Source organism: Phaenicophaeus curvirostris, chromosome 11, assembly GCF_032191515.1.
Source record: "Phaenicophaeus curvirostris isolate KB17595 chromosome 11, BPBGC_Pcur_1.0, whole genome shotgun sequence".
Classification (NCBI taxonomy): Eukaryota; Metazoa; Chordata; class Aves; order Cuculiformes; family Cuculidae; genus Phaenicophaeus; species Phaenicophaeus curvirostris.
Window position 1 is genome coordinate 17,130,022 of NC_091402.1, and position 25,462 is coordinate 17,155,483.

At 41.0% G+C, this 25,462-nt stretch overlaps 1 protein-coding gene across 2 annotated transcripts in view; it reads right to left on the reverse strand.

Moving 5' to 3' along the window:
- Positions 1-25,462, reverse strand: part of CHCHD6 (coiled-coil-helix-coiled-coil-helix domain containing 6) — a 110,604-nt gene that overhangs the window by 62,761 nt on the left and 22,381 nt on the right. Inside the window, exons 5-6 of one of the 2 annotated variants that reach the window (XM_069865725.1) lie at positions 16,404-16,424; positions 11,028-11,111 (exon numbers count right to left, since the gene is read on the reverse strand). In XM_069865725.1, coding sequence (XP_069721826.1) covers positions 11,028-11,111; positions 16,404-16,424 — 105 coding nt within the window. The remainder of the gene's footprint in view (positions 1-11,027; positions 11,112-16,403; positions 16,425-25,462) is intronic. The other variant, XM_069865724.1, reaches the window with a different exon arrangement.

Below are 25,462 nucleotides of genomic sequence, written 5' to 3' on the forward strand. Positions count from 1 at the left end.
TAAGCAATTTCCTTTCCATCATTTGACAGACTCATTCTCTCTGCTTTTAGAGATCATCTCTTCACACAGTTTTCAATGAAGCAGATTTACCTCCTCTGAAGAGGACAAAGCACTGAAGAGACATTTGTAGTTGGCAAAGAGCTTGTGAAGTCTCCAAAGACAAGCCCAGAAGGACCACGGACCATCAATCAGGTGGAGAGAACCATTTTCACAGCGAGGTTATTGAGACATAGACACTAACATGGAAATCAAACACCCACAGAGAGCAGAGGCAACCACACCAACGCTTCATTCCAATACTCCAGCAGCGACCACTCCTTCACAGTTGATGTCTGTCACAACCCTGGTGCCTTCAATAACGTTTGGTCACCATCAGCTTACTATTGCATTTTCCTTACCGAAATCAGGCAGAGGAAAGAGAACAAGGCTTTCCTCGCTTTCAGCCCATTACAGAATAATAGGAACACTTACTTATTAACGTTAAATCAGAAAAATCCTTCAAAGCCTTGCTGCCAAGGCATCTCAGGAACATAAATGGAAGAATGTCATGTGGATGTTGTACCATACACCCATAGATGTAAGCTATATCTATTCTCAGATTTTAATCTCTGAATGGCATCTCTAACTACATGCAAACAAGTGGCCTTGACTTTGGGACTAAACAAGGAAGAGAGAGAAGTAGATTCCAAAAGAAATTTTTTGGCATACAGCATCATAAATATCTGTGGTTTGTTGCTGCAGCTGATAAACTTTGTAACAAAAAAACAAACTTGGGAAACAGTGTTCTAAGTGGATTTTTAAGGCTCATGAAAAAAAATAGTCATTTTTCACCTCTATCAACTGGACAAGACCACACAAAAAAATCCTATAGCCCTTCAACTGGTAACAGCTCAAGCCCAGAAATCAGACAATGAGAACACAACGGACAGACAGAACTATACTTTTGCTGAAGAACAACAGGAAGGAAAAAAAAAACAAAAAAACAAACCTCCAGCAGATCCGGAGCCAAATTCTCTCTGCACAAAAGTGAACACACAACAAACTTATAACCCAGCATTGCCCTGTTTTCACCTGGCAAGGACAAACCCCTTGTTCCTCACCGCGATGCTCTTTGCCTATCACAGAAATCAACAGCTCGAACACGATTATTATTGCTTTTGTTCTTCCTGCGACAAACTCTTGCCTCTAACTGGAGGAAGAGTTATTATCTCAGCATCATACAAATGAGTGATTAGCCATCAGGAAGCAATGGCTTTCTGCTGCTGCTAACAGAAGCTGTATCAGAACAAATAATCTAAAGTTGAAAGGTCTCATACACTACACTTAATCCCCTGAACAGCCAAAGGAGATTTTGCTGTATGTACAACTATTATGAAGAATGAAGTTAAACTTACATACACGCCCAGGCAGGCACACACTACAGCATTTTTTTTCCACACCTGCATGAGTCGTCTTCTCTGTTTCAAGAGCCACAGTCCAGCCAGTTCAAGGCTTGCTGCATGTCAGGGCAAATTAGATGATTTCTGAATACTATCCAATACATCATACGACATCTCTAGGGTAAAAAAATAAAATACAGGTGCTCCTCAACTGACCCAAGCATACGAGCTCACAGCAACTTTGCAGCTTGAAATTTTACAAGCAAAAATTTGGCTTCTGTTCAGAAAAACGAGGAGGGAGAAGGAAGGAGAAGGAATTAAGCCTTTTTTTCCTTACAGAAAGACCTGAAATGCAATAATTGTGAAGGAAAAGGAAAGCTAGCTCTTCTCTTAAAATAACCTAGTTATTACAAGCCTTCTTAAATTAGAGGCTTAGAGTTTTATCTCGGCTCCCACATTTCCTTTGCCCATCTCTTGCTCCTCTGTGGCCCTTTGGAGACTGACAGAGATTACACGGCGTCTTGGCCACTTCTTGCTGTCGCTGTACTCTGCACAGGGTAGCATCTTCTATCTGATGGCTACTCTGCTTCACTGGTGAATGAATATCTACCAGGGCAAAACTCTCCTCTTCACATTTGGTAGGATTCAACTCCCAGACCATTAAATGCATTTTTACTTAAAAAAACACCACAGATTCAGTCATTGTGATATGTTTACTTACAGTGGGGCTGAACTGCAAACAGGTGAGTCAGGCAATCCTCACTTGAGTCAAGGTGTTTAATGGTAAACTGCAATTATAATCTGTCCTGGTGCAGCACAGTATAGAGCCAAACCACCAGCTAACCCCAAATCCAAGCAAACAAAAAGCCCACTACTCATCATCCTGGAATCAGAAGAGTCTGTGACAGATAAAGCAAATACCACTTGCAGTAGCTCAAGACCTCACGGCAACCCTGATAGTGCACATATATTTAAGAACATTAAAACATGTTATTTACAAGCTACTTCTAAGTCACTCTGGTCTCCTGGGAACATGCATTATATGTTCAAGAAATTGGAATGGCTTTTTTATTTGTGTTTCTTTGAAATGACTGGCAGATGGGGAAAAACCTTCAGAGAAGTGGCCCTAGGCTGTCATGAAACATGTATTTAACACACCCACAATAAACTAGTAAACACACTCACTTCAGAAGGTACAGCCTCTGTAAGTGCAGAGTAGTCCCTTTTTAAAGTCTGATCTCTGGACTACTTAATGCAGCACAAATTTGAGATGTTCTGTGGAGTCTGCCCAATTTGTGGAGTAATTATTAGCCATATTTTCCATTAACATGATGACAGCACATTCTGCAAGGGCAGAGCCAGAAGGCTAAGGACCTTTTCAAAATGAGCCCAAGCCTTGGCTTTATTTTTAAGTCACAATAGTGATGCATTTTTTCCTGCCGCATGTGGCAAGACCACTGCAGGCTGAAAAAGAAATCTCAGATTCCCCAAAGTCAGGCTCTTATGCAAGGAGATTCCACACATACAGGCAAGTTCTGTCTACCTGAAACAATTTCCAAGACTAAGTCTAAATGTGGAATATCCCAAGAGGAGCACAAGCTTCAATCATCCAAATCCCAGCAGACAAACACAGACTCCAGCCTAAGGTCTGGAACATATTTAATCAATTCGCTGTGCTAACTTCCCTGCAGTTTCATAAAATAGCCAATACTGCAATAACAGGGCCAAAAATTAATTGTACACTGGTTGGAGAATTACACGGAAATAACAGGCAGCACTGGTATTTATTGCAGCAGGATAATGTAGCTGGTGCTAAGGTACAACTACATCACAGTAAAAATAGGAGAGAGACAGTGTGCATGTGCGCGTATATGTATGTGCACACAAGCACTGCTTTCCTTTAGAAAACCAGCGCTGGTTTTACTGGTAACAGTGCTAGCTCTATATACATACTTTTATAAATAACATTCTGCTTGCAAACAAGCACATAAACAGCACAGAGAGGCAGAAAACAAATTTAAACTATTAGGCAATAAGAAAATGAATGAAATGAAGGGAGAATAGGGTTAAATTAAAAACGGCAGGGGAGGATACGAGAAATATTATATAATAGGGAAAGCTCTCAAAAGTAAGACAAAAGCAGCACTTGTTTTGCTCTTTTTGGACTAGACTTGACAAATACTCTGGTGTTAAGTTCCAACAAAGAGACAAGATCACATTCTAGGTCTTTTTGTTCTGCCTTTAACAAGTCTTCATAGTGATACACTGATAAGACCAGATACCAGATTGTTATCTAAATTCAGCTGCTAAATTCAGCGTTAAGGCACTGAGTTCAAACCACACATTGCCACATTTATTTCACAAGTCGAGCCTGAGGATGGATTCCTCCAAGATGAAGCAGCCCATAAGCATCATTCTCTCCCTCTGTGAAGGTGCTCTAAATGCCAGGGAAACAAACTCGCTGTATGGCTCTGACAGTTCACCCTTCAGCACACAGACTGCAAATGCATCTCTAGCTAAACGGGCACACTGAGGAGGAAGCAAACACTTAGCTGCTGTTTGCATAGAGGCTGCTTGTAATTTGATGTAAGTACTGTACATCAGTCAACACATATTGAAGAGAGAACATACACACCGCAGAGAAGGCAGAGAGGCAGTGCTGACATCTAACACATTTTATTTACCCTATTATAGATGTTCTTTGAGTTCATCAAATTACCAATCAATTTATCTGATCTCTAAAAGCTGGTGTGCTGAGGCAATATTAACTACTAAACTTTACAAGCTTTCAGCGAAACAGCCATTAAATGGGTGAATTGAGCACAGGGCACTGGAAGTCAGCTTGCGAGTTGGCCAATGGCAACAACAAAGCAACCTCTCCCCGCAGACCAGGAGATGATGGAGAGGCATTAGCAAGGCAGCTTCCCCTAGATGCTGTTCAGCCCTAACGGATACTGGCAGAAAAAAGAAATTATGGATGCCGTTCTGCCTCCTCCTCCCCCAGCATGACATTTAATGTCTGTGAATAACTGAAAAGAGGAAGAGGATGGGAGGTCAGAACCGGTTCAGATGACAATTTCAAGTTCGTTCTTTTTCACATTTTGTTCCTGTTCAGAAATTTAACATGAACACGAGACAAAACCTTCAGTTCTCTAAATACCAAAGGCTGTGTGCCTTGAGAGACTGCTAGAGCCACTGACACCTGAAAGACAATGTCCACATAGCCTCAGACAGCCGGAGTAACCGGGAAGGGATCTGGATGATTAAGATGGATCTTATCAGCCTGTTTCAGAAAACTATACTGGGGATTATTCTTCTTGTGTTCACAAGATTAAATCAACAGCTCAATGAACTGGGTGCTTCGTTATATTGCTCCACTGGGCTCAAAGGCAAACTGCTTCTTCAGATCACAGCTGTTGTAGGCTCACATCAAGCACTGTTGGTTCTGTGGGAAGAAAGGTTTGCAGAAGGGGCAGGGACTGAGAATCGAATGAACTAGGTAAGGAAAAATATGGAAACTGTAAAGAATATTGTAAGGCTCAATTACGAAGGCAGGGACAAGTGATACTTCTGAAAGGGAACATCTTTTGAGACCAGAACTTGGTTTGACACTAGCTGTTCTTCCTCGTACCCCACAGAGCTGGCCAGAGCGGGGAGCTAGAGGCTGGCACCAGTGACTGAAGACAAACTTATATAGCCCTTACACACACAGCAATAGCTCTCATGGGGCCCAAAGACTTTTTTATGGAGAAAGTAAGCAGTGTTGGTGACACCTGCCATGACATATCCACTCATTTAGTAAAGGGCACTGAATCTTTGTCTCCCACTGAGAGAGTAGAGGGTTCGGTTGAAGATAAGACCTCAACAGAGTTTGCTTTTTCAAAGGTAGGTGAGTGCTCTCCAGGTCTCAAGGATACAGACACAGCCAGGGATCCCAACTCAAGAAACTGATTCCTCATCCCCTTCAACAGAAATCCCCTGCCACCTTTGCCAGGTGACATCAGTTTGTTCAGCCCCACAGAGTCTGCTTAAAATTGATCATGAACACCCACCATGAAAATATTCTGGAAGGCTTTTTTTTCCAGGCTGCTGTCACTTTGTGGAGATTTTTATTGAGATGAGTTACAGGCCAAAAAGCATAGAAATTACAGTGGACTCACATGTAGGGGTGACCTTGGTGCACCAGAACTGGGAGACTGCTCCAAGAAGACAGATCAAGGCCAATAAGAATAACAAACAAAAATAAGTTTGCCTCTCTTTCTTTACACATCCGAAATGCTTTACAAACATGAATTAAATGGTAAGTGCAAGGGCAAAAGGAGATTAAACAAACCAAATGAGGTGAATGCCATACACAAAATCATAAGATTTGTGAAGCTAAGCAGAAAAAGTTGAGATCTATCTTATAAAAAAAAATATATATTTATTTCATGCAATCCTTCCCCACTCGTATAAATACTCTACAGCTTATGGATACTTCTTGTGCTACTTACTGTACTGAAAAACCACAAGCAGAAAAACATTGCATATTAATGTACCCACTGCTCACAGTTGTCCACAGCCACCTAATAAAAGATAACATGAGAGCCAGAGTTTAGGAAAATCCAAACAAAGAACAGACATGCATCTAGAGCAAGGAGTTTCACTTCATTTGCTGAGATTACCTTCAGCCCTTCTCTGCCGTTTTGCACTGCTCCAAAGAGCTAGCCATGTTTTGCTGTACTGTAGCACTGCCTTTAATCTTCGTCAGGTTAAACCCAGCAAGAGGCCAAATAGCAAAGAGAGTCAAACAAATATTTACTGGGGAGAAAACGTACAACTAAAATGCTAAGTGAATCTTCTGGCATCTGAAGGGTTCCAGGAGAGACTGTGTATCTTTCTTATCACACTTCTAAAAGGATGTTTCTACCATTTGGAGAAAGCAGGACAATGCATACATAGAATCTTTAACAAAAATCCCAGTTCTGAGCAGCACATATGTTAACTACTTATATTAAGCTCCTTCCCTCCCTGCTTCTCAGTAACGTATAAATGTGTGAAAGAACATCAGCTTAGGCTTCTCAAATTAAGTGTTTCCAAGGTTCTCCTTACAGATTATTAGGTCCAACTCCCATTCTTTGTACCCAGACAAACACTGCCACGCAAAACATCCTTTAAAACAATTAAGACAAGACCCACTTTTTGTAAAACAGTTCCAAATTACATGGATGAGATGTAAAACTCTGACTAACAAGTCAGACTTAGAAGTTTAACTGCTTATAACCAATTATCCAGGTCTCATTACCGGATTACTTAGTGGAGATTAGACAGTTGCATTGGAAACAGGTGTGGAATGGAATGTCTACACCACCAGCTCCAAAATCCTGCAATTACACACAGTCATATAAGAAATAGTCAGTTCTAAGGATCCATTCCCTGTAATTTTTCTGATTACAAAATACATCACGCGCTCCAAAACAAAAACATACAAGTAAACCAAGAGACTGAAACACACAAGTTCACTGAAGTACCACAGTTAAAGTGAGGAAGACCAAAGGCATCACCAGTATCCTGATCCTCTACAACGAATTAGTTCAATAAAATTTGATTCAAAAGAGAAGTCTAAAAAGTATGCACCACATTGCAGACAGAACAAACCCTACCACTCCTTACACACACACAGGCCCTGACAAACTGGTAATAAAGGGTGCAGTGGGAAGAATCCCTCCCAACAACAAATCACAGCATTGGGTTAATCCCAGTATAGCATGCATTCAAAATAGCTGAATGCTGCTAGGAGCAGTAGCTGTGGCATTTGCTCAACACAACTTAGAAGTGCAAATCAAGCGTTATGCACTACAAAGAAACAGAGAACCAAGCAGTGATTCTGATATAGCTACAACATACATTCCTGGTCCACCCATTTCTCAAGTACTGTGTACACAGTTCTGGTTTACACCTGTTGGAGAGGATTAAACAGATGTGGAAAAGTTTCAAAGATGACCAGCCAGGATGATCAAAGCATTTGGGGCGGGTATCCTATATACGTGCCCTGATCTGACACTCATCACTGGACATGGAACTTTTGGTCACAGCCAGGACCAGCACACTGAACTAGATGGACCTTTAGAGTGACAGAGCACAGCTGCACTCACCGTCTTATTTCTTCTAGGGCTTTAGTAGAAGAAAAACAGGGAAAACCTCAAAAGCTAAACACAAATTATTTTTTCATACATGCCCTTTTTTTGTGAAAATTTTATTAAGACTGTCTAGAGAAACTGAGTTTCTCAAGGTCTATTTGAACTAAGGTATACTTACAGCTCATCTCATGCAAAACTAAAGACACAGCCTGTTTAGCATTTCTAAAACTTCACCATTTCACAACACTTTGCCCTCCCCTTATAAGCTATTCCATCATATAGATGGAATAACTAAGATAGATGGACTAAATAATTGTTTCAAACTCCCAAGAGAGAAACAGCTATTAGAAAACGAGCAGGTTTCTGCTTCCAATTCTGTGCTCTGTCCAGTAGATTACAGTACTTTTTCAGAGATTACAAAATAAAAGGATAATATATTCAGACAGTCTGCTGCATTCAAAGGAACTACTGAGCTCGATTCTGGTCAATACATCTCAAAGACAGAGTCGCAAGGGGGAAAGGGCCCAAAGACAAACAAGTAGAATGAGAAACCTGGAAAAAAATCATTCACACAAGCAAAGGCTGAAAAGGTGAGGACCTCTCAAGCTTAATGGGAAGGTAAAAGAGGGAAAAGAAGTCTACATATAATGGATAATGAAGAGAATTCCTTTTCTCTCTTTCACGTAAAGGTTACTAAATAAAAAAACTATTTGAAACTGGTGACAGAGAATTTGTAGCGTATATAAGTTAACCCGTGGCACACACTGACATATGATATTGGAGGCAAAGAGTTAAAGAAGGCTTCAGGAAAAATGCCTGAGACGCACAGAAGAATCATGGCAATAATCCAAGTTCCATTACAGTGAATAAAAACATAGAATGAAAATAAACGCTTTTGCACAGGGCATGTGTCAGCCTCTGACTGACAACACTTAAGAAAGCTCTTCACAAAGTTGTTCTCCAGAAGTTTTTTTGTTGCTTTGTTTTGCTGAGGTTGTTTTGCATCTTCCTTCAAAGCCTTTGAAAACTGACCACTGTCAGAAGAAACAGGACAATCTCCGCGTTTGATTCAGTGCAGCGGCTACTCCATTGTCAAGAATATACAACACAATTATTCTTAGCACCCTACCAGGAAGGTACTTACTTCGCAACATCAGCATTCAAAATGTCCTTCAAAAACAAATCTCAGTCTCCTACTGCTGAATTCTGTTATCATGCAGAACTGGGGACAAAGCCAGCTTGAGGTTATAGATAGGCATAGCAGGAGAGGGGAGGGGAGAATTCCTGACAGCCCGATCCTTAGAAGAAGACATTTCAGCTTCCTGACTCCACACTGAGCCATTATACCCCTTCACTCCCAGCCCAACACCTCCAAGCTACCAGTGACCACACTCCAAGTGACCATCCCCTCTAAAAACTGTGGAGAAAGCAAACTTTTTCAGAGCTTCTCCCCACGTCATCCCCTTATCAGTAGCTTTTTTTCTGATACAGACACATGCATACACAGGTACATAAAAAAACATCTAAGCCTGGACTGGAGGGTTTTAGCAGAATGGAAGGGAAATTAAATAAATAAATGCCAAGGTCTGCGTGTATTCAACAAATAAAAGCAGAATTATATAAAAGCAACAGCTAATAAAAAAGATTGTTCTGCGCTGTGTTTTCCATCTTTCCAACCATTATAGGAATAAAATTATCCACAGTGAAGATCGAAAACCTTTTTCAAAACTAATACAATTAAGCTTTATTACACTGTTTCAAGTACATTTCTCTGCTCTCCCTTCTGGCCCCCACCACCTCCCACTAACAGTTGGAGGCATTCTTCTATTTTATTACCAGCAAAACGCTAGTGTTCAAGGGTCAGAAACTATCTAGAGTTTCAAGAAAGGAAAGAAAATCTGTCCTTTTTATCTACCTGCTTTCGTACACGTGAACTAGTAGACAGTTTCTATGCAGCTCTGCAGTCTGAATAAGACTAGCAAACCACCTTACTCGCCCAAGAAGATCCTGCATTAAAATATCCAACACTTTGTTGAAAAAGTGACCCTGCAGTAAGGGATAAGGACATGAAAAGGGAAACAAAATGCAACAAAAGATTTCAAAAAGAGGACAACGTAGTCTGGACACAAACTTCTCCCCACTCCACCGTCCATAAAGGACAGACACACACACAGATTTTCCCTGCAGTTTCCACTTCATGAAACCAGATCCGGAGAGAAGAAAATAATAGAAGCACACAGCATGAGACCAAGAAATTGCAAAAATTCCCTTTGCGTATGAACATATGGACAACTGTGATAATTAGAACGATAGCTGCTAGATTGTTTGCAATTTCACTGAACAACCCCCATTATCTAGAAATAGAATTTAAAAATCTGAATGCAACACTGAGTGGTACTTTTAATAGTTTATTTTTTAATGAACTGTATGGATTAAAGTGTTGCAAAATTGTATCATGTGAAATTGCTCATGGGCATGTTTTACCATCAATGGCTTAAAAAAAAAACGCTGCACGGACAACCACGCAATAGCAGGGAATGAGAAGGGGAATAGATGTTCTGATAGTTTCCTACCATTCCATAATCTGCAATCTTTCCATGTTCCATATTCACCATCATCCTATATGTTGGTAGTAAGGGTGATTGATTTCACAGTCTCTTTACAACCCACCTTTTTCATTGTTTGCATTTCTTTTTAGTTGCATAACCCAACTAGAAGTCAGATATAAGCAACTGCCTGTCAGGAGGTCTAATTGCTCTAAACTGGAGAAGATTATTCTCCACATTTATTAAAAAATAAAGACTACTTATAACATTATTTAATTTTGCCAGGAAGTAAAATATGCATTAGCTCATAGGGAACAGCATGGCTGCTCCTATTTTTATGGCATCAATTTTTAAAAACTCATCATGGTAAACAATTAAACAGAGAAGCAAATCCCACGTTTAGGGGAGAGATTCAAATCCCTAAATGGATTTGCAAAGGTCATTTCAGGCTTAAAAGTTGCTTGACAGTGTCTCTTTAAATCATGTTCATTTCAGAGGCTTATCCAGCAAGAAGCAGGCAGTGCACTGTAGCACCACTCTTTGAACTGCTGGGCTCCCCAGAGAAAAATTAATAATACAACTTTAATTCATATTTATAGCAAGATTTGTGGTTTGGTTTTTTTTTTTGTTTAATTTAGGAGAGGATTTTAAGAAAAGGAATAAAAACCAAGGCACTTGATTTTTTCAATTTAGCTTTCACCTAATCCCCATGGTGAAAAAAAAATAAAGTTTGGGCTACTAGAAATCTTTCTTTAAAAGTCATCCAGTTAAAGCCCCCTTATCTTTCAAAAGCAAGTTAGTCAGAAGATTTGTTTTGCACAGCTTTTTCACCACCTGCGTAAGGAGTGGAGTGCAGACAGATACTGGGAGCTGACAGTTCCAGCACAATGGTTCTTGCTTTCTCTACTCCTTGGATCCATACAGACCCACACCTGATCCCTTTAGTACACAGAGGCCACAAAGAAAAGACAATCCAGCCTTACCTTCCTCTCAATGCGGGCCAACTGCTCTTTATAGAAGGCCTCTTGCCTCTTCAACTCTGCCTCCCTGCCTTGCAGCTCTATGGCCTAGAAAGAAAAGCAAGAGAGCATCAGTAGAAGAACAAATTAAAAATAAGAAGCATGACTGCAACGAAAGCACACGAGATGCAGACTGGAAGGAACAAAAAAATCCATTGGGCAGAACTGGTGCATGGAATCCCCCTCGGAAGTACAGACCTGCAGTATTCCTGTTCATTCTGGATTACCCTACAAATTTGAAACACCTATATTTATTATCATACTCAAACTTATAACATTGATTTTATATCTTTATTGAAAATATATAATCATAGAAAGGTGACACCTCCCTATTGCCTTTTTCAGAACTCCACTTTATCCAAGATTGTATTTCACAAACCATGAGGTTTATTACTCCCCTTCAATGTTCTTCACCTCACCTGAAAAATAAACCTCAAATCCTCCACTTTATAAACAATTCCCCCTTGGAGTATCAGAAAACTTCCATAGATTTAACAGATCCTGACAATCATGAGGAATCATGATCCAAAATTCTAGTCTGTGGTGTGGCATTTTTATAGTGACAGACAATCTCACGGACTACGCGTTCACTCTCACAGACACATACAGTGCTCGTATTGCAGCATTCTCTCCGCACACCCCACCAGCACTCCCACAACTCCTCTGGGCTCGTGCTGCAGAACTGGAGGGGAGATGGGGATCAGAGAATTTCTCTTGTCTTCCAAAACGTGTGACTTCCGAAACAGTAAAATGGTACACAGGCATATGCTTAAGGATAATCTGGTCACCAGATAATTGTGTTGTTACAGCAGCAGCTTCTGCCTTTTAGCTCTTTATAACCAACAGCATTTCATTGCATTCCCAACCCTATATTGAACTAACATTAAAAAACCATGGCATTCATAGAACCGAAACAAACTTTTTAAGCTTAAAAATAATAAACAACAATAACAAGAAGAATGGCACTTGTTTGTCTTCCCTCATCTCACTCCAAAATCTCTGGGGCCACATACATTCGCCTTTCAAAACTAGATCACCTTTCAAAACTTGAATTATTAGTCTGCTTGGTATGAACACAAACCCTGCTAATCTATAGCATCCCAGAAGCATTGCTCTTAACTTTTAACGATGATGGTAAGATCACAGAAAATGCTGGTCCCATATGATTAAGCAGCTGGGACAGAAACATCCTCATAGACTCAGAGCTGTCATTTTACGGCCAACAGCCGCTGTTAATGAGAAAAATCACATCTGAAAGCCAGTTGCTGTGCATTTCCTTCTTTCTACTCCCCTGCTGATGGAAATACAGTGGTATAATAGGGTTTAGAAGAGATTTTAAGCCATGCAGTGAGGGACAGTTGATAAGCAAGCAAGTAAAGAAGCAGGAGTACATGAAATAGGGGGCTTGCAGGGGTGTGGTAGTGGTGTCTGTTCGTTTTTAAAGGAAAAATAAATATTTTGGTTCAAACACCTGCCTTCCCAGCCAAAAGGGCCAGGGTAAAGCACAAGCACTACAGGCTCATATCTAAATTCCCTCACTCTCAAAGACACTTGATTAAAGGCAAAATCTCTGGCTTTGGTTTGACCAGAGCTGCTATGTATCTTCCAGTCTGCAAACCATCTGAAACAGAATAGGGAGACAGATGAGAGTTAGTTGCCCTATACATGTCGCCTGACCAAAAAGACACCACAGCAACAACAGGGGCACCAATGGGCAATTTAAATGCCAAAATCATTACTGTTTCCTGATAGAAGAACCATACCTATCTCTCTGAATCAATATCCATTTTATATACAGAAAAGGACTAAGCACTTTCAACTGAAACAAAACCAATGTAAACAAGCAGAGTGGTCCAGTGGATGAATAAAGAGCCCTTATTCACCCATAAAACCAGATCACCAAACAAGTGACTTACATTTCCTTAGGCAGAAAATAAATAAGAAAAATAAATAAGAGTAATACAGTACTAAGCCCTGTGCAAAATTCAGATGGAAGGTGCTTTTTGTGCAAACCATAATACAAGCAAAAAAAAAAAGAACAAAAAAGTCAAAACATCAGCTCTTAAACACAAGGAAGTTCCTGTTTATGCTAAATAAATTAATTATGTGGCAGAGCTGCTCTCCTAGAGTAGCAGACATTCTGGGAGCACAAAACCAATACCTGTAACAATACTGATGGGCAAGAAGCGTTTATTCTGTTTCTGGCAAGACAGAGATCCACATACTCACCTATTTTTTCATCCAATGAGTTTGCCTGACCTCATTCACCAAGAAATTCAGCATCTTTATCCATATGACACCTCTGGCACGGAACAAAACCGAGATGCCTAATCTCTCAAGTAGGGTGCTGAGATGAGGACATGTTAGAGGCGTGCTGACACGCATGATGACAATCTATGGATTCCTAAGCAGATCTGACTGCATCTGTGGTGCCCAAAGTGAATAATGCCTCCATACCAATGCACCTCGCAGCAGACAGACATTAAGTTAGTGACTTTCCTAGGGTCTTTCAAAACTGATGTCAAAGAACCAAAAATGGATCTCCCAGCCATAGACTGTGACATGAATATAGTCCCCATTCTTCCCCCTAAGTAATTTCTTCATATTATTGTCCATCATGTCCCACTTATAGCCCATCAGTTGTATGACAAACAAGAGGTTGCAGAGAAAATTTTATTCACAACTCAAAACATTTTCAATGCCTTGCTTGTTTTCAAGAGCTGCTGTTTCAATGCATTGAAGTATACTGAGAAACCTGTTTGTGACAAACCTGCTTTAAAGCTGCTGTTTCTCTCTATCCCCAGCTGTTATTACTAGAAACTTTAGTATACTTTATCATGTTTGAAGTATGAATGGTACAGTCAGAGCATGTGTCATTTGAAATACTCACTTTTCCAAAGTGGGTTAGGCAACAAGGGACAGTTTGTATGAATACAGGATATTTGTTAAGAGTTCCTCTAGTCTTGCTGCTATTCCCTACCCAAAGTTGGAGCCTGTGATGTCCCAGGCAGGACTGGCTGCTAGGGAGATGATTACAATTTCACAAGGGATTGAGATTGCAGGTGCCAAACAAAGCATCAGATACACTTTACACATAAAGGCCTTTAGAACTAAAGGAGGACAGAGAAGGGAAGGCATGCATTATAACACATTAGTTTGAAAATCACGTATCAGAAAGTTGCATTTCACAAAACAGAGGGGAAGAAGAGAATAGTTAATTGTCAAATACACAAATGCATTCAAAACTTAGAAAAAGTAGCATGGCACAGCACATATTTACAAAACGGAATGTATGCAATAGGCAACTGCCCTCTCTACAAAAACTATGTACAAGATACATGCAGGAAATGCTCAAGAATTCCCTCTGCAATTACAAGTTACAGAGGTTACAAGCAGTGCATTCTTACAAAAGGACAGTTAAGGTGTACTATTATCATACTACCACAGCTCCCATGGGCATAGATTCATGCATTGGTTGGGGGTTCTTTCAAATTCTTCCTACATTTAGCTTTACATTTTTTACATAGCCCAAAGTTTCTCAGGTTATCTCAGTGCTGCTTTGAATGGTGACAGAGACAGGGCAGAGTCATGTGCGAATCCCTGCCTCCTCCTCTCTGTTTATCAAGTAACCCATTTAGAAAGAAACTGTGAAAGCACATTTCTAAAGCTATGCATTACATCCTGGCTTAACTAAAGAATTCAAGCACTGGCCTGCTAGCTGACAGGCAGGCCAAAAAGAAATATTTTACAACCCTTTTAATTGAGGCAATGAAATATTATAGATTCATTCTCTGTGAACAAAGCCAGATGCCCTTAGCCTCATCCTGAACTGACATCAACATGAAGCACATGAGGCTGCGCAACTGCTCTTCTAGAGCTGGGTTCACTCAAGTTACATCCATTCACAGATCAGCTTTGGCCCCTATAAAATATCACCATATTTTTATTATTTTGGATCACAGTCCCTTCTTATCACCTTGTTAAGCATGAAAACTAGGAAGGAAATCTGCTTGGAAAAAAAGAGCTTCTTGGCAGGGTCTGATTACAGTAGGGAATGTGGCACCCAGGAATAAAGTGCAGGAATAGCACAGCTGACGGCTACCATCAGGCTGTCTCTCCCTGCAATACAATTAGGATTCTGGGATTTAGGGAAAGGGAGTGGAGAAGACTCTGCTGGAGGAAAAAATAAAATCATTCGCCCCTCTGCAAAGGACAAGTCGAGCTAGAAGGAAAGGTCCATACCCAAGTCTATGAAGAACTTCCTCAAAGGCAAGTCACAGCACTTGGCAAGACTACTGCGAAAATATTTATCTTCTTGGCAAAACATTCACCAGTCACAGATGAACTAGTGAGATGACGCCTAGAGAATCAGTCGGAGGCAATCCAGGGAAAGAACATACAAGCATAAAGGAAAGGTCCGTAAGACTCCATGAAATGCCTTGTTTCTACATCACCCTGTCTTTGCTGAGAGGAGTTATCAGCTTCCCCCAAAGGTATCCAGTAATATCTCTGCAGCAGCACAGCAGAGAGACTTTGGCTGGGTACCTCAAGTCACCACACTTCGCAACTGCAAATTCTTATGCCTCATGCTTTTCCACGCCTCTTCCAGTCCTGGTAGCAGTCCAGGTGGCAGGGGAGAAAAACAAATGCTATCAAAGGCTCCAAGACTAGAAGAAGGAGTTGACAGCAATGCACTGAAGAACAGAACTAGCTCCAAAATTAGCTGGCTGGCATGTTCCTGACCAAGCCTAAGGGGATTGGCAAAGCTGAAAAGGCAACACTGAAACAGGAAGAGGCAGCTTGCGCACATCACGTCTAAGACTGAACAGCAGAACTTTACAGGGAGACTGGTACCGGACAAGTAATCATGAGGGAGCCTTGACTCAACCTCCACTTGCATCAGCAGAAATACCACCATCACTGTCGAGACGCCTGCAGTCAATTCCAGACATGTGGGGCCTACAAAATCACTTCCTTTTTGTCCTTTCTCTCATTCTGTTGAAAACAGGTGACTGGGTTTTTTAAAACCCAGATGCAGACTCATGGCCTTAAAAAGCAGTACTGGTGTAACCTTCATTTCCTCCTGGTTTTGCTCCTCTCTCAGCCGACAACATACATCACCAGATCAAGTTTGGTTTCAGCAGCTGTAAGCTACACAAAAGGAACCAGTGAAAATCTTTATGGAGGAAATAATATGCAATTTTCTAGCTGAACACCTTTTAAAATGTAATGACAGAAAATAAAATCCTGCATCTGTGCTCGGCAATAACAATCTGTACGCGCGCAGTAACAACATGACACTTGGAATAAGCAAGATCCAGACAAAAAAAGAGAGCTTACCCAGGCGTCCAAATCCGCAGGCTTGGAATAAAGAGAGTGCAAGAGAGAAAGGAAAGGAAAGAGAAGAAAAAGAGAAATCAGTGATTTATGGAGGCCGCCTGCTGCTGCACAATATAGCTTTTAGGATGACAAGTTTAGAAAAGTTCCTTAAAAATGACAAGCATCTGAAACAGCGCAGTGCTGTCCCCTATTGGGAACCGTGCTATTAAAGCGAAACAAAAGTACATGCAGCCTCAAAACTAAAACTAAAGCAAAGCCCCTGAAGGCTGCTTACAGGATTGCCCTGTAGGGTGAAAGCAAAGGGAAGGCAGCTGTGAAGCAGCTGGTTTCAGGGAGTCATGCAAGGCGCTGCACAGTGCTAGAGACGTCAATACCCAAATGGTGAACCAATGAATGCACAGGGCAACGCTGGGCATACTCCAAATAGGTGGCCAACAACTGCGCTGCTTCCAAACTACCTGCAAAGAGCAAGTATTCTTTTGCAAAGGCATTTTTGAATGCAAAAGTGAACCTGCACAGCAAGTTATCTTCATTACTGGACAATTTCAAAGAGCGCTTCCTAACAGAAAGCCCATTGATTGATCAGATTTCCAATCAGATCCCCCTTCATAGGCAACTGAACACACCTTTAGCACACAGAACAAACCTCTACCAAATCCCAGCTGCCTTCACCTGCTTCTTATGTCAGCAAGCCTATTTAAGTATGAAGACAAGCAGATCAAGCAGGCTGCAGTATCACCTCTTATTTACTTAATACTGCTTTTTACTTACACCATAACCCAGCAGAAGCAAAGCAAGTACAAGATGATAAACATTTCATGCCCGTAACCACCACCTTCTGAAGCCAAGATATTTATGAGGCAGTCAGAGCTCTCATTTGTTGTCAAGAGCTGCAAGCCTTCCCTGCCTCTCAGGGCTATATTCAATCAGCAGCACATTCGCTGAGCAGGAACTTCAGAAAGGCTGGCTCTTTTTTATTATGATTATTTATTGAGGGGACTTGACAGGGTAGGGGGATCTTTCCTTTTGGTTATAGTTCAGTGCCAGAGGGAGCAGACGGTGGAGTGTAATAAGTTTACAGGATCTGCCACCGTTTTAATGGCACAGAATGACTACTTCAGGTAACTGAGGGATAATGTGTCACCAGCTATGTGTGTCGTCCATCCTCATCCTTTGCAACAGCTGAGAAGGCTGCAACTGAACATCTACAGTTCAGCTGGGGGAGCCCAACTCCCCCTTTCCGCAGACAGGTTTGATATAACGGCACCCAGTCCTTGGCTTAGCAAACCAATATACAACACGTGTTTACCAGTAATCATTGGCCCATCTTGACAAAAGCCTGCTTTGAATAACATTTTTCTTCCTGCTGATTTTTACAGTCATGACAGATGTGCTTAGGTTTGTTTTCACATTTTAGCAATTGCAAGGCTGTCCATCCTCAGCAGATGGACAGGAGAAACGCAGGGCCCTTTATGGTGCATGTTATTATTTCAGCAGGTAGGTCACGCACACTGGTAGCTCTTTACTGTACGTACATCTGTCATCCCTGGGATGCCTAAGCCATTAACTGTCACATTCCCGGTGGACAAACACTTGCGCAACAAATAAATGGGAGGTACTAACTCAGTGGCAGCAGACAGTTGCTGAGAAGAGAGGAAGGAGAAAGAACCAGCCCTATCACTGAGAGGTGGTCCCTTTTATACCTCTATACTCTTTATATTAGATAGAATGCGCAACAGCAGAATTACAGTTTTAAGAAAGATAACGCTGTTACTAACCACAGGGCATCTCTTCCAGAGATACTGCCAAAGGCTTTAATTTTGTCACCTTTCAAGAAGGGGGAAAATTATTACTCCAAGAAGAGATAGATACACTTCACTGAATGGAAACAGGAAAATTAAAACCGTTGTAGGTGCAATAGGACATATTGCTGCTTTGGGAAAAAAAATAACTGCATTTGGAGTGAACGACAGATTAAATAAAACATAATAATTAAATAACACAAAAATGAAAACTCAGAGGGCTACTCGTTTAAGTTGTGTTACCTTGCAAGCCTGTGCCAAGATATCTTAGTAGAGCTGTGTTTACCAAACTGACTGATAAAAAAAGACACAGCATGTCCACTAATATTGTCAAAGTTTACTTAAAACGTTTACGAAATGAGCAATGTCTGGGTTCCTTGATTCCTAACTGAGTTTCACTTCCAGCTCCGGGCTTGTGAGCTTCATAATCCCTGCCCTGGGACACACAGTCCTTTAGCACCCTTGGTCAATACTGCTGTATTCTGCTGTAAAACGAGGGTTAATTTCTCTTCCAAGTAGCCCACTGGATAGCAATCAAAGGAAGCTGAATAAATACTGGGCTTAATCATTTGGGGTTCAAAACCAAACCAAGATATTCCTTCTTGATTGTACCACCAGAGGCAAAATTTTATTGAAACAGGATCTCAGGCCAAAGCAGCCCCATTCTAGATATTTATGTGGGGAAAAAAGACAGTCCACTTTGAGAAGACTCCAGCTAGATATGGGAATCACATAAGTAATGCATCAGTGCTTTTGAGGACCTCACATCTATGAGCTGATTCTTCAGGCAGGGGACGTTTCACAGATGTATCAACAGTCCAGCTTCCAATGAAATCATGAATACAGAGCCAATTCAGTATTTCACACATAGGACAATTTCCAGCATCTCTTCCCAAGCCCGTGCACCACACCCCCCATACACGACTGCCAGAATGGGCACATCACTCATGTCTGTCACAGCCTGGGCAAACATAAAAATGGCAGCAACCAAGCAAACAGCTCTGCAACTGGCAATGGGGGAGGACGGGACCAACGTGATAAAACAGCGGCCTGAGGAAAGCAAATGCTTCTGGAACCTGACTGGAACCAGCTTTGCCCTGGATGTCCCTTACCTCGCCATAGTCAATAACTGTCCTACAACCCATTTCCCTACAGCAGGACCGATGACTTGGGAATCCTGACTACCAGCTTGGTAGAGCCCTCCTGCCTAAAAACTCACAACGGAGGATTTTTAGGGGCACTGCCAACTTTGGGAGTGGAAGCTAGAGTAGGAGATGCGAGAAATGAGAGGCAGCAGGTGCCCAAAACCCAAGACAGCTGCTGGCAACAATTCTTGCACTCATGTCAGTATCTGAAGAGCTCTGCAGCACATATTCTAACATCTTGATGACCAGACTTCATCACTGAATGAGCAAAGAGTCATTTTCTCTTAAGGCAATAAGCCAGCTCTAAACTTTTCCATGATGATAAGAATTAAAGCATTTAAAGAATGTATCTAGACATTCAGTACCCACTCCAGACCCTTAAACGCTTCCAGTTTAGTGGAAAATTGAAGCAGTATCAATATTAAATGTAATGAGTCAGAGATGTAACCAACTGACAGGGGAGAGGAAGCAGGAAGAGACACTGAAGAGCAATCAGTTTTGAGAAAAAGCAGTGATGAAATTGCTTGACTCCAACATATACAGAGCATACACAATTCTATAAACATGAAGATAGGAAGCAGCAGAAAAACCCTCTGCCCTTTTATGATTCAGGGACAACTGCACTTCTAATTCTTCCAGCATTGCTGCAAATAGGTTTGCAATACTGACAGTTGATAGTTTTCATTTAAAACAAAATAAAGAGAAACCTATTTTATAAAATCCAAAGTAAACCATCTGCTTTCATTGCCTGCTTTAATACTTCAGCCCATTCCTACATTCTCCCTTTCCCATCACCACTTCTATACACGCATACATACAGAGTTTTCATTTTGTAGGCTGCCAACAGACAAAGCATTCAATGGCTATAGAAATCTTGCAGAGTGTAAACTTTCTAGAGATGTATGCTCAAGATGCTTATTTCTGATAGCAGGCGAGTCAACAACCCCCTCCAAATTTTTACCTCCTCACTCAAATGCCTTCTGTTAGACAAAGGAATCTCCAAGTCCCTGACAATTTAACCCCCTCGAAACAAATCTCAAGACAGCGCAGCATGAAATTCTATATTAATTATGACTTTCTATCCCAGACCATCTTTCAGACCCCACTGAATCAATGAGGTATTTTCTCATAAAGCTAGACTCAAAGGCCACTAAATTCTCCTTGGATTATTTCTAGCTCCTAATCATTAATACAGATTCCCATTATGCTAGCCTAAGGGTGGCATATGGCTTTCTAGGGATAGGACAGACGGGGGGAAAATAATAGTTACGCATGCCTACATCCCAACCTCGTTTCTGTGCATGCATATGGGGACATCGCTTTCTCTTGCCAGATTCTTAAATACCAAATATATTAGCTTCCGAGTCAGACGCAGTACTTCAAACACAACCACTGTTTTGCAAAAAAATCAGGATGGCATGCATAATCAACCCACATGTCTCCAAGCAATAAAACGATGAACCATGTGAGTTCAGAAGGAATTCCCTTCCCACACTTGCTACCAGGCACTACATGCAATTTATTACCTGCCTCTGAACAAAACAGGTATTTATAGGCAGCAGCCAGTGGATACACGGTTTAGTACAGTACAGTGAATACAGAGTTCCTATCACCAGATTAGAAATCTACTTTCTTCTTATTTAAAAAAATAATTTATCTCAAATACTATACATTTTAAAAGAAATACAGTTGACTTTGGGGTCACTTTTAATACAGGCAAAGGCACGGTTGAGTAAGAAAATTCTTGAAAGCCTTCAGTCATGGTCATGCATTCCCTGTCTGTCTCTATGAATTCTTCTGCAGGTGGAAAGTCAGGTGCACTTTCAGACATCACAGTTTACACCTCTACCCACTCGGACAGTCTTGTAAATTTTCCTGTTCTCCCTGCTCTTTCATCCCAGACATACCAGGAGCACACTTCATGCAGCATCACAGGGTCAGGATCTTTATAGCAGCAGAATCCAACCTAGCAGTTTGCCAGAGTGCATGTGGGAGAGACATACAGCAATCAACATTTAACATAAACCAAGCTGATTCCAAAGCCTTACAGAATGGACCACAAGAAGCATAGTGGACTCAAATGAAAATAGATGCTGTGGGCTAGCACAAATGTACAATCAGGTTTGTTGTAAGGTGTTATCTATGGAATAAAATGGGGTTAAAAATACGCAGAAAGACACTAGAGGCTGCTCAGAAAGGAAAAAAACACAGAAGTGAGGAACTTGACCACAATCTCACTCATGTCTACGATCACTAAAGAAAGACAGGCAGTCAGCACTAAATTTCCCTACGACCAGTTCTGAAAATGCACCTTGGTCTTTGCCTGCAGCATTCCCTACATCTTAGGCCACAGTCGGCGTTATGAAAAGGCTGCCAATTAAGTTGTGGTTTGAGCTATAGACAAAATGTCCACTAGAGACTCAGATTCTTACTTCCAAAGCACCTGCAACCCACAGTGTGTTTTAGTAAGAGAATATACTGGTTCTCAAACACATGCACTTTTGGCTCCTCACAAGGCTGTCATCAGAGAAAATGCTGCAAGGTTGCATCTTCTAATGAAGTCCAAGTATATCATAATGAAATCATCTGCAAAAAGAAGAGTGTAGACTCAGCAACAATAGATTTCAGGCTACTGTAAAGATGCATTCTTTGTTTTTACATTGCAATCTCGAGGGCACAGTTGTATCAAAAGCACCTTGCAAATCTATGTCACTGCCAGCTATATTTTGATTTCCATTTGACAAGCCAATTTGCAAACACCGGTCTTCCGTTTTGTGCAAGCGCTTAACATTTATAAGAACTCCAAGAATCCAATGTTGATTCAATGCCCATTCCTGGGCAATGCAACACAGCACACTTGCTCAACGTAGATGGCTTGGAAAAGTCAGGGGGAGAGCATTCTCTCTTTCTGTGAAGGACCAGCACCCAGTAATCTCTCAGCAAGGATCACAAACCAAGTGTTGCTGCTGTCAAGAAGAGAGTAAAGACTAGGTGCAGCAGGAAGAGTTAAACAGTTTGAGGAATTTTCCTCAGCAAAAGAAAACAACATTTTGTTCTCACTGGAGCTCAAAAATGAAGCCACATGCTACGGAACTAGAAAAGTATTTACTCCTGGGCCTTTGATTAAAAGCAAGAGCTCAAAGTTTAGCTTTAAAATAGCATATGCTCTAAATATAGCAGTCAGATGAACTAAGATGAGCTAAGATTGATGCTTCACGAGTTTCCAAACTGAAAGGGTCAATCCAGCTCAGAATACCACAGAACCCTAAAGACAGATTGCTGTATTTATTATAGTAGATACTATTTACAAACATATCTCCACACTGCTCTCTAATTACAGTTGGGGCACAATCAATCATTTACTTTCTGTGAGCTCCTTTTGTACACTATAACTCCAAAGTAATTTTAAGAACATGTTCATTGACTTATTGATCAAGTAAGTTGACCAGTGCAGAAGACTAGAAATAACCAGACAGGCAAGTGATCCAATAAATATTCCTGGAGACTAGTCACTATCTGCACTGAGAGTCAGGGAAAAAAGAAACCCTTGAAGGCAGGTTCTGGGTTTTTTTAGAATCTATAGTAGCAGCTGGCCCTAAAACTTCATTCCTTATGCAGGCCTGCTTGGTCAAGTGCACTCCCCAAACAAATGTTTGAGGCAACTCTGTACAATCCAGTATCAGCTACCAAACTCAGCAGAAGCAATTGGCCAAAGTTCACTTCCTATAACCAGAAACAATACAAGAAGAAAGAGGAAAAGGGGGATGTTATACAAGAGTTTGAGGCAGGAGCAGGACACTTGTATTTGACCAAGGCCATGGGGCAGAAGAAACACAGGTGGAGATCATCATCCACAGGCTTGGGACAGTCCTCTGATGATTCTGTGTTGGAATTTCACTGCAGCTTTCACCAAGTTCCAACGGAAAGGCATAGATTATGCCTCTGGCCAGCACTGAAAACCATAAACCTCATCAATCAAATATTCACTGAGATGGCTTATTTTTTTCCTGTGGATTTAATTGTGATTTAATGAGGTTTTCAATGAAACACGTTGGCAGCTTATCATAAAATGAAGCTGAACATAACTTGTACTCCTTTTACAGTGTCCGCTTGGTTGCGTGAAGAACTGTCATCCAACTCAAGCAAGAGGCAAATTAGGATTCAACTCTGTTGCACAGGAATGGTTTCCTAAGAGACAGAGGAAAAGTACACTAACAAAGCAGGAGGACAAGGAAAAACCTTGTGTTACTATTATTTGTACAATATTTCAGTTAGCATTTGGCAGTGTGGTTTGGGGGAGTTTACATTTATCCCCACCACAACAAAGCAATTAAATATCAAGAGATGCCAACAGCTTTTTCCACAAGCATAAAATTAGAGCAGGAAAAAACATACAGGTGCAGACAAAATAAATTAGCAAGATCAAATTCACAATCTGTCATAACCTCTAAGCATTTTTGAGAATAAATGCCATACTTATCAAAACAACTTTTAAAATAAAAACCCTTAAAAGCTTATCTCATACAGATATATATACATGTAAAATCAAAAGAAAAAGCCACTCGAAGAAGCCAACACACCGATGCTCCCTTTTCCATTTAGTTGTTGGTAATACACCCACAGAGACCTGAAAACATTTTAAAGGCTCAAGCTTCCTTCTCATTAGTATCACTATCATGTTGTTCTGAACTGTGGTCATATAACCTTTTGCACCTTTTCACTCTATTGAATCAATCTCCCCTGGCAACTTTTGGTGTGGCACTCTGCTCCCCCTGCCTCCAGCTCTTCTTCCCTCACTAATTCTGTGTTCAGAACTGTGAAGCACAAAATTAGATGTTTCAAATTAAGCAAGGAGAGAGAATGAGAGAACCTTATTAAATCAACATTAGCATCAGAGTGTCTTTAAAAGAGAAACTCAATTGCAAAATATTACTCGTCTCTGTAAAGCTCTTTAGAGACAGGCAGCAGCTGAAGCCGTCTCCTTCTGCCCCCATCTTCCTCTTCACACCGGTCACAGTGCTCAAGCAATAAAAGCAGGATCCATTTCAAACCAAAGCCCCAGAGGAAGCAGAGCTTACCTTTGAATTGCCAAGTAAAAAGGATGAGGTCTATTAACATGATGTTGGGGGAAACACACACAAAACCCACATATTAACACAGAAAAACAGACACCTTTCTCCTCCCGAGCTGTCCACAACACTGATTGTTCTCTCAAGTCACATTACAAATTACAGTCAACTCTTTACTTCCTACAACAAGGCAAAGAGCCATTTCACGTTTTAGTTTCCATTCTCAGTCCCCAGCAACCAAAAGTATTGACGTGACGGTGATTATCAGCATATTCTGTTCCAGAACACCTTAACTTTCTGAATGGGAACCTCCAGTTCCTGGCCTGATATCCTGGAATTCCTTCTCAAGGTAAATCACTGGAGTATCATGCCATTCCCCCTTGCTAGATAATCAGACCTGTTTTTAAAGCCAGAGATCACCTGTGAGCCCGAATGATCTTTAAACATGACCTTCCCTTGGCACTTCTTGAGTAAGAGCTGATATTTGTACCTTGTGTCAACAAAAGAAATGTACACACCTTACACCGCTGTGCGGCTGGCTACGTACTTGTCTGCTGGGCTTCCACCTAAAACAAGGAGTGTCTCGGCAGCATCCTGGAAGAAGATCTTGTAATGTGTACTGTTAAGAAGTCATATGAAAACAAATCCTACTATAACAAGTCAAGTACAAAGAAAAAAAAAATCTGCTTCAAAACTATTTCAATTAATCAAAAATCAATATTTACAGTACCCATTCAGCAATGCAATATTATCCTAAGAACAAGCGATATGAAACCAAAGATGAATTCCTGATGACAAAACAAATCTTTCAAAGCATTTTGGGGCATAATACTCCAACAGAAATGGAGGCTGAAGCTTTTGATCACTCTAGTCCTACCATGGAGTGGAAGCTTCTATATCAGCCAGGCACTACTGAACACACTGCATTTTGCAGCCAGGTCTCTAAGTGCAGACTCTCCGTCCCAATAAACAGGCACTTTCAGAAGTCAGGGGCGTTGGCAGTCCTGATACCTCTTCAGAGCTGTAATAAGTGTGGCCACTTT